Source organism: Octopus bimaculoides, chromosome 1 (genome assembly GCF_001194135.2).
Source record: "Octopus bimaculoides isolate UCB-OBI-ISO-001 chromosome 1, ASM119413v2, whole genome shotgun sequence".
Classification (NCBI taxonomy): domain Eukaryota; kingdom Metazoa; phylum Mollusca; class Cephalopoda; order Octopoda; family Octopodidae; genus Octopus; species Octopus bimaculoides.
The window spans coordinates 87,973,845-87,984,410 of NC_068981.1; the positions used below are offsets into that span (position 1 = coordinate 87,973,845).

At 35.0% G+C, this 10,566-nt stretch overlaps 1 protein-coding gene across 2 annotated transcripts in view; it reads left to right on the forward strand.

Moving 5' to 3' along the window:
• LOC106872256 (tubulin monoglutamylase TTLL4) overlaps positions 1-10,566 on the forward strand; it is a 35,692-nt gene that overhangs the window by 16,322 nt on the left and 8,804 nt on the right. For both annotated transcript variants that reach the window (XM_014919179.2, XM_014919178.2), the window contains 7 exons: positions 1,434-1,516; positions 1,606-1,734; positions 2,885-3,004; positions 4,799-4,897; positions 6,913-7,047; positions 8,206-8,337; positions 10,105-10,219. In XM_014919179.2, coding sequence (XP_014774665.1) covers positions 1,434-1,516; positions 1,606-1,734; positions 2,885-3,004; positions 4,799-4,897; positions 6,913-7,047; positions 8,206-8,337; positions 10,105-10,219 — 813 coding nt within the window. The remainder of the gene's footprint in view (positions 1-1,433; positions 1,517-1,605; positions 1,735-2,884; positions 3,005-4,798; positions 4,898-6,912; positions 7,048-8,205; positions 8,338-10,104; positions 10,220-10,566) is intronic.

The window sequence follows — 10,566 nt, forward strand, 5'->3', positions numbered from 1 at the left end:
TATGACACTTTTCCCCCATTTTTATGATTTCGTTTGTTAACTTCATACTTACGGATTTTTCTTTTGATTCTCATATATTTGTGGCTGCTTATGATAATAACACCATTGTCCTTGTTGCTGTTTAGCTCCAGCTAAGCTATGGTTAAAAGCCTGTATGTAAAGACATTCTTCCATTTTTTTTTTGTTTAGAAGTTTATGTTCAGCTTAATGATTCATTTCTGCAATTTTGCTTTATCCTTTTAGCATTTAAACCAGCCTTATCTGGCCCAAAATGTCCTACCTGTTTTATGTTCAAACTGGCTAGCTCTAGCTTTTTACACATACCCAACAATGTCATTCAAATCATAAACAGTCTCATCATTGCATGATTAATTCAAAACAATATGAATAAGTATTACAAATGACAAGTGTAATCTGAATGCCAAAGGGTTAAACAAACTAAGAAAACAAAATCTAACAATTTCATTTCCTTGGAAAGACTGTGGCTAGGTTCAGTCTCTTCTAAAAAAATCACAAAGAAAAACAATTTTCAAATTCTCTCTCTAGGTACAAATTCATTTTCTTCATCGCTTTCAGAACTGTTGTGAGAATCGCTTGTTTCATTTTTAAAAACCAAAATATCTGATTTACAATAATACATGTTGTTTTTGTTTGCTGTATATTTTGCTAGATTTCTCCATGTCTTTCAAAAATCATTCAGATTTGCTACTTGATAACATGAAATTGATTTCCATTTTTTGACATGGAAAAATCATCATCATCATCGTTTAACGTCCGCTTTCCATGCTAGCATGGCTTGGACGATTTGACTGAGGACTGGTGGACCAGATGGCTACACCAGGCTCCAATCTGATTTAGCAGAGTTTCTACAGCTGGATGCCCTTCCTAACGCCAACCACTCCGAGAGTGTAGTGGGTGCTTTTATGTGCCACCGGCACGAAGGCCAGTCAGGTGGTACTGGCAACAGCCATGGTCAAAATGGTGTATTTTACATGCCACCTGCACAGGAGCCAGTCCAGAGGCACTGGCAATGATCTCGCTCGAATGTCTTTATACGTGCCATCACGATTTCGCTTTCCCCAACAGGTCTTCGCAAGCCGAGTTTAGTGTCCAATGAAGGAGACGACATTGGCATGGGTGCCAGTCGTCAAATTTAGTTCGGTTTTGATTTCACTTGTCTCAACAGGTCTTCACAAGTGGAGTTTAGTGTCCAATGAAAGAAGGTACGCATAAGTGGGCTGGCTACACCCCTGGCAGAGGCCTTGGATTTAGGTCTCACCCGGCTTGCCCTTTTTTTTACTGAAATCTTATATCACTTCCCATATAAAGCTTGTTACCAAAATAATTTAAGGTTTTTGTTTTGTTTTTAACATTTGTTCTGAACTGTTATTCTTTAATTTTTCTATAATTTGTAACTTGGTAATTTTTTTCAGCCAGCATCTGCTCGAGGTAAAGGTATCAGAGTTATTTATAAATGGAGCCAAATACCTAAAAGAAGACCCATAATAGTTCAAAGGTAAATATAAATTATGATTTATAGATGGGGTGGTGGTGAATAAAAGAGTATTTCATCTGGTTTATATGCTTTCAATTTCTATTATTTAGGTATCTGTCTCGGCCGTTCCTTATTAATAGTAGTAAGTTTGATATTCGTCTTTACATTCTGGTAAGCTCTTTCGACCCACTTCGAATATACCTGTATGATGATGGCCTGGTTCGATTTGCATCTTGCAAGTAAGTACACAATTTAAACTTCACTAAAAATTTTATATCTTCTCAAATATTTTTGTTAAATGAGTTTAAGTTTACTAATTAGTGTTATTGTTTATTTAAAAACAAATATCAGGGTTAGTTAGAATTAATCAAGCTTTCTTCTATGTGGGGGACAATTTTCACATCACAAGCCTGGGCCTTTATTACTCTGCATGTACATAATATAACAGTTTAAATTTTGGCACAGGGCCAGCAATTTCAAGGGAGGGACGGGGAAGTTGATAACATCGACCCTGGTGTTATTGACCTCAAAAGGATGAAAAGCTAAGTTGACTTTGGCAGAATTTGAATGTAGAATGTTAAAGACTTGACAAAATGCCACTAAGCATTTTACCTAGTGTGTTAATGATTCTGCCAGCTCACCTCCTTTGAATGTACAACATAATATAACTGATCTTGTGTCAGGTCTGTTGAAGACTATTCAATCTGTTTAATGATAATTTTTTACTGCTATCAATCTCTACTGAATTTTGTTAATAGTGATGTAGTTGTGCAAATAATGTTTGTACTCAACTTCACATCGTGATCTGGTTGTAAGCTTAGCAAAATAACAGGTGAAGTTAAGTATTTTCTGACTGTTTTCAGGTGCTAAATGACATTTTCAATTCCTATTTTTCTATATTTGCATGAATAAGACAATTAGTTGCAACTGATTTTCTATAGCCAAATGCCAAAAGTTACCTGCATTTAAGCAAGGTGATATTTTCCCGTGGTTAGACATGTTTCCTAGAAGATTTTAAATGAAGGGTGCTGTTTGTATGATGGTAACACATGCTTACAGCTATTGCGTGATATCAAGGCAAAGAGGCACACTTTGCATGCAGGCATGCATGCATGTGTGTGTGTGTATGTGCAATGGTTCTTTTTAGCTTCTGTCTGCCAAATACACTTACAAGACTGGTTAGTCTGGGGCTTAAGTAAAAGAAAACTTGTCTAAGTAGGACTGAACCAGAAACCATGTGGTTTGGGAAGAAAACTTAACATGACAATTAAAATTTAGATAAAATAATTGCCCTGGCTTTTTAGGTTACCCACTCTTAAAATATTTTGACAGAAATTATGAAGTGTCTCACACGATACATCATTTTTCAATAACCTTTTTTTCTTTTAGATACACTACTGCTACCAGTAGTTTGAACAACCGCTGCATACATCTCACTAATTATAGTATCAATAAGATGAATCCATCATACTTAAATAACATGGGAGACAATTTCCAAGGCCATAAATGGTTTGTATTATTTTTCTTTGTTTTAGTAGTACATGTGTGATAAATAAGAGCTGCTTTTGCTGTTACTATTTGTTGCAGCTGTATATTGTCAAAACGTATTATTTAAAACAGTATGAACAGTCTAATCATGACTGATGTTAAATACCATACTCATATGTTATGCTTGGCTCCTATTATGAGCTATGAAACACCAAAAAAATATTGTATGTATAATGCGTACTTATTTTGTGATGTATAGAAAAAGAAGTGTTTAGTTACATTTATTGTAGTTTCTAAGATATACTGGAAAAATCTGTGTTCTCAAAGTAGTAAGCAAATTAGAAAATGACCTTTGGATAAAGTGTATCTGGTCTGAAGTCAACCTGTGAAAAGTCAGTGTGGGAAAGATGAAAAATACATAATGCATGTTAACACTTCCATTATCAAATTGGTTCATTCTATCAATGAAAATATAATGAGAGTGACAGTTCATTATAAGAATTACAGTATTTCAAGAAGAAAAAAAAAATTTTTTTTCACTTTATTATTTCTTTAATGACATTATCTTTTTAGTATCCTTATTGATAAATCTTGACATTGAATAGCTCAGATAGGATTTTTGGTAATGGAAGTATTATTTTCCAACTTTCTGTATTGAAAGTTGTTGGCAGTAATTCTGCAAGGTGTGCATCTACTAGCTGTTTTGAACAGGCAAAGGGTTAAATTTTGTACATATAACACTTCAAATATGAATGCCAAATTTCTTGCTTTTTATATTAAAATAATTGATATTTATTCACTTGGTGCTTGAACTAAGTTCTCTCTCTAACACACATTTCTCAACATTATTGTGCCTCCTTAGTCAAAGTCTGTATAGCACATCTTATTTTGCTGTAGATGGTGAGGTGTGACTTGAGTTGCTCTTTGTGGCAGGTCAAGCAATCACATAGATCATTATTTAAAAACGTTACAAGTGTAAATGAAATGTATTTTTCTATATTTTTGAAAAATCCTTTTATAGTTTTCTCTTAACCCATTACCTCCCATAATTCTATTTACTGGAATTTTTTTTTATGAAACTTTGATTTCTAGCATAAAACAGCCTTAGAAACATATGCTGGAATGATCAAAATAACATTTTAAATAGAAATAAGCGAGATATTGGGTGAAAAATTAGCAAACCTCATTTGAATATCAGAGAAATATACTTAGTAGATATAGCAAAAAGGTTAGATATGTGTAAATATTGACAAATAATTACGAAATTTGTAATTTTTAAGTGATCTAATATGAGATCACTGGTAGGGTTAATATAAGTGTATGAACTGAACTTTAATAAAATGAATTACTTTTTATAACTGGTATTTTACTCATGTAGAATAGGATGTGGGATTATTACTTGAACATCTAATTATACTTTGAATGCGATTGTGAGTGGTTAAAGCAAAGATCACTTTGTAGGCTATGAGTTCAAATCTACAGGTCAAAAGTTGATTGTTGCTGTGTTTTTCATAATTATGAAATACCTAGTTTGAATGTTATTGGATCAGAATCCACCACTCCTCTTGCTACTGGTTCTGGGCTCTGATTGCAGGCTGTTTATTCCACATTCTGATAAATTGTCTGCCCTGCTTTGAGCATTTTTTTTTCTCACTCATACACACACACACACACACACACACACACACAACCCCGTAGCCCTATCTGTCATGAAGTGTATATCTTTGACCAAAAAGGGATTCAAAGCTAGTTTTAGAGTTTCAATATGTTCTCCATTTCTTTTCATTAACTATTAAATACTTATATTCATTATAGGAGTTTAAAAGCTTTGTGGAGTTACTTGAAAAAACAAGGGATTAATAGCCAACCTATTTGGGAATCCATCAAAGATATAATAATAAAGACAATTGTAAGGTATGTCGAATTTAACATTTTATTTAATTATCAATTTATAGTATCGTGTTGTACACCTGACTTCTATGACTTCATTTTTCATTTTCTTTGATGGAAGATTGTAAAATTTCTTGACTCATTCTAAACATTTAAATATTTTGAGTATTTTAAATGTTGAAATGTTTTATTGTAATATGAAATGGAAATTTGAATATTTAATATATGAAATAGAAATATCATGCATATTAATAAAATGGAAATTAGGATTATTGAAATGTTTAGCAAAGCAAAATGTGTAAATATAGAAGTACATATGTAAGAGAATTAAACTGTAAAAACTCAGTGGTATTCAAACCTGGGTCTTCTCATTGATGCCTCAGTATAGTGATTGCTGTTTCTATGCCTCTGCAATGAAATCCATTTCCTATATTAACATCTTTACTACTGTGTGTGTCAAATTCAGGGATTGTTTGGGGTTGACTTCAGCTTAGTATTTAGATTACGCTGTCAAATGTAATACTTACTTATTTACGATTATTTTGATTAATCGCGCATTATCTCATAGCTTTGAGATTTCAATGGTGTGATTGTTTTATTTTTTTTTACGATGGAATTGTTGGACAGGTGTGAGAGGCCAGATCTGGCTGATTTGAACATAAATCAGGTAGAATATTTGGGCCAGATATGGCTGTCAAGGGGTTAACTTGTGAAATGTCTTCCTAATGATGTGAGTGCTGACAATCTACCCAGTTTACTCAGATAATTCTAAAGAATGATCTAAACATTTCACATGTTACATATTTTATTTTATATTGGTACAATAACGTCATTGGTTGAGACTTCTAGTGAGTCAACCATCAACTGTTTCATTGCATTTGTATTGGTGAAAGTGACAATGAAACATCTGTGCAAGTCAGGCAAAGCAAATGCCTGCCAAAAAACAGTTTTGTTTGAAAGCACCTGTAAAGTGATTGGTGTTAGGAAGAGCATCCAGCTGTAGAAATTAAGTCAAATCAGACTGGAATCCAGTGCAGCTCTAGTCAAACCGTCCAGCCTATGCCAGCGTGGAAAATAAACATTAAATGAGGATCACACACACACATCTACATATATACTCTTTTACTTGTTTCAGTCATTTGACTGCGGCCATGCTGGAGCACCGCCTTTAGTCGAGTAAATCAACCCAAGACTTATTCTTTGTAAGCCTAGTACTTATTCTATCAGGCTCTTTTGCCGAACCGCTAAGTGACAGGGACATAACACACCAGCATTGGTTGTCAGGCAATGCTAGGGGGACAAACACACATATATATATATGTACATATACATATATATGATGGGCTTCTTTCAGTTTCCGTCTACCAAATCCACTCACAAGGCTTTGGTCAGCCCGAGGCTATAGTAGAAGACACTTGCCCAAGGTGCCACGCAGTGGGGCTGAACCCGGAACCATGTGGTTGGAAAGTAAGCTACTTACCACACAGCCACTCCTGCGCCTATGATGAACTTCCTTAGATCTGTCTTCTAAATTTCACTTGGAAGGTAATTGTCAACATGAGGCTGTTAGTAGAAGATACTTGAGTAAGATTCTGTGCAGAGGGAATGACATTCTTAAATCTTTCATGACCATATTGCTATTGAGGCATTCTGTGGGATTTCCTAAATTAAGATTTTCAGAATATAACTTAACAAAAGGTTCTCACATAAAATTATGTTGGAAGGCTTCAATTTAAATATTACCACTTTATGAGGATGTTTTGTATCATAGAAACAAGAGCTGTCTCAGGTTGATTGGTATCAAAAGAGTTAGCTACACAACCATCCCTGTCTGTAGGTATAATGTTTGAACATAATCTACAATGGTTCTTATGTTTTTATTCTCTTGCTCTCTACTTTTTTTTTATATATCTTCAAAGCATGTATTTGCTCTTCATTGTTAGATTAATAAATAAATAGATTTAATTCATTATTGACTTGCTTGGTTTCAATTTAATTTTGAATTTTAATCAGTACTTGAACTGTTTTATTTGTCTCAGTGGTGAAGCTGTTGTTTGCAGTATGACAAGAGCCAACTTGAAATCACCTTATTCAGTCTATGAATTATTTGGCTTTGATATTATCTTAGATGAGTATTTGAAGCCATGGCTATTGGAAGTCAACATTTCACCAAGGTAATTTTATTTTATTCTTTCAGTTAGTTTGAAATATTTCTATGTTGACTCATTTCTATTAAAGTAGTTTGTGCAACAGGGAAAGCTTTGACATGGATGTCTGATCTGTTGGAAGTAACAAGCAAATCTCTAAATCACACCATACTGTCTTAACCCTTTTGTTACTAGATTTCTGACCAAAATACACCCCTCAAGTGACTTCATGAGTACTAGTGCCACAAAACAAAAAAACAAAAAACAAAAGACACCCGGTTACTCAGTACACTCTATAAAAGTAGTTGGCATTAGGATGGGCATCTGGCCATAGAAATCTTACCAAAGCAGATATTAGAGACCAATACAGCTCTCAGGCTAGTTGATCTCTGTCAATCTGTCTAACGAATGCCAGTATGGAATATGTTCATTAAATGATGATGACATAGAGTGGGCCAGAAGTCACGAAGGGATTTAAATTTTGATAATTTATTTTATTTTTTTTTGTATTTCTATTTACAGATTTTTTTTCCACACTAAACATACGTTATTTTTTATAAGGTACTGTCTACAATGCTTTGGTACTGTACATTGAAAACCGAAAATAAAGGAGTTATTAAATATTGAAATCCTTTTGTGACTTTTGGTCCACTCTGTGTGTATGTGTGTATAATATATGGCTGTTTGTAAGGGTAATTTACCCAATGTTTCTGCTGTTCTGATGGCATCTCTGTGCTTGAAAATAAATTATCATCTTATTTTTGTCTTGTAATAGGCATTTTGGTGCTTATGATAAAAATAAATGTTTGTTTATATTTATATACATGTTATATATATATATATATATATATATATATATATATATATAATGGAATCTCTTGGCAAAGACAATGTATAAATGTTTAGTTTTTGATTCTTTTTTCATGCTGAATAACCTGCACAAATGATTTGTTTTTAGTGAGCAAATGTATGTACTGTATATTAGCTCACTCCCTCCATTAAATCATTGTTGACTGAATAGGTGCACAGTGTACTATTTTGGTGTCCATTTTTTGTTTAAAAAGTATATGATCCATAAATTGTGGATGAAACTTGTACATGCATGGAAGGCCAACAGAAAAAGATATGAAGTTTGTAAAAAAAAAATTCTAAATAGTTAACAATAATGGTATTCTCTTATTTCAGTTTGCATTCCAATACTCCATTAGATGTGAGTATCAAAGAGCCTATGGTATGTGATGTATTAAATATTGCAGGTTTTCACTTACCTGCAAAAGATGATTTAGTAACCAATGTCGTGAATAATCACTCAGAAAAGTAAGTGAGATGATCATGGTTATTGTATTTGTTGTTGTTTATTTTGTCACAGTGTAGATGGAAAATGCACCAGATTATTTAGTCATCTGTCAGATCACAACAAGGGCCTCAAACAGATAATACTTTTCTTTAAAAGATGCACAGTATCTAGCAAGCTGATAAGTCTTGAAAGTTTTAATGGGATTACCTCCATATCATCCAGTTCTAAAATCCCCAAATACTTGTATCCACTATCATTTATTGGATATAATTTCTATAGAAAATCTGTTGAGATAACCATAACAGGTGATGTAATAGCACTGATAACACAGTAGAACACAATAATTATAAAAACGTTTAATATACTTTGCAGTATATTATGGTTGTATAACAAAATACGGTCTCCCTACAGGTCATTAATATTTATGTAGTCTTTGTGTGTGGCAGATGCACAAGTACAATAAACTCTAGAAATATACAGAAAATAGTCTCCATCGTGCCAGTGGGAATACCTAGAAGTAGTTGTTGGCTTTCATTATCTAGGTGACCAAGTCAGCATTGGAGGTGAATGCTCCGAGAGCATAGCTGCTAGAATAAAAATAGGTTGGGCAAAGTTCAGAGAGCTTCTACCTTTGTTGGCTATGAAGGGCCTCTCTCTCAGAATGGAAGGCAGATTGTATGATGCCTGTGTGCGAACAGCTATGCTACACAGCACTGAAACATGGGCTGTGACTGCAGATAACATGTGAAGGCTTGGAAGAAATGAATCTGATATGTTCTACTGGATGTGCAATGTTAGTGTGTGTGTATGACAAAGTGTAAGTGTCTTGAGAGAAAAATTGGATTTAAGTGGCCTCAGATGTGGTGTCCAAGAGAGGTAACTGTGCTGGACAGTTGCATAAAGAAGTGCCAATCTCTGGAGGGAACCTGTGGAAGAGATAGTCCCAGGAAGAAATGGGTCAAGGTGGTGAAGCTTGATCTTTGAATGTGGGGTCTCATCAAGATGATGAGACAAGTGATCATGACTTTTGGCAATTTGCTGGGCTTGAGTAGACCCACCAAGCCATGTAAAATTGCAGTAGCGGCCAGTGTTGGTGACCCATAACAGCATCCTTGCCAGTGACATGTAAAAACACTTGTGCCAATGACACATAAGAGCACCCATGCCAGTAACACATAAAATGCATCCACTGTACTCGTGGAGTGGTTGGGATTAGGAAGGGTATCCAGCTGTAGAAACCAAACCAAAATCAGACTGGAACCTGGTGCAGCTCTTCAGCTTACCAGTTCCAATAAAACCATCTAATTCATGCCAGCATAGAAAGTGGACATTAAATGATGATGATGTACCAGCTTCCAGGAATGTGTTTAAAATCGTTGGTGTTAAGGACACCCAGCTGTAGAAACTATGCTACATCAGACAATTTGGAGTCTGGACAGCTAGCCTGTCAAACTGTCCAACTCATTCTAGCATGGAAAATAGATGTTAAACGATATGTGTGTGTGTGTTCATCCCCCTACACTGGTTGACAACTGGTGTTGGTGTATTTACATCCCTGTAAACATAACAACAATTTCAGGCAGGTTCATATCTAAAGGGTTAGCCATTTGTTTCACATTGCTTCTTATGTATTCTTTTGTAAATGACATGAGCAGCTCAACTTTCTATTTAACCTGCACCTGCAACCCCCAGCTTCTTTGTTTCTTGTGACGATAATTATTAATCTAATTAAAATACTTTGTACCTTTCATGGTTATTTCTGTAATTTTTTTTTTTTTTTTTTTTAGTGGTCAGTATAAGCCTCCTAACAAACTCTGCTTGGATAAACGTCTATACAGTACATGCATATCCACTGATGAGAAAGCAAAGCACTCTTACTATTCTCAACACAGACTAGACCAGGTGAGGAGAAGTTAATGTTCTTTGTTTTATTTTGATTTATTCATCATCATCGTTTAACGTCCGCTTTCCATGCTAGCATGGGTTGGACGATTTGACTGAGGACTGGTGAAACCGGATGGCAACACCAGGCTCCAGTCTGATTTGGCAGAGTTTCTACAGCTGGATGCCCTTCCTAACGCCAACCACTCAGAGAGTGTAGTGGGTGCTTTTACGTGTCACCCGCACGAAAACGGCCACGCTCGAAATGGTGTCTTTTATGTGCCACCCGCACAAGCCAGTCCAGGGGCACTGGCAACGATCTCGCTCGAAAATCCTACAGGAGCCAGTCAGGCGGTACTGGCAACGGC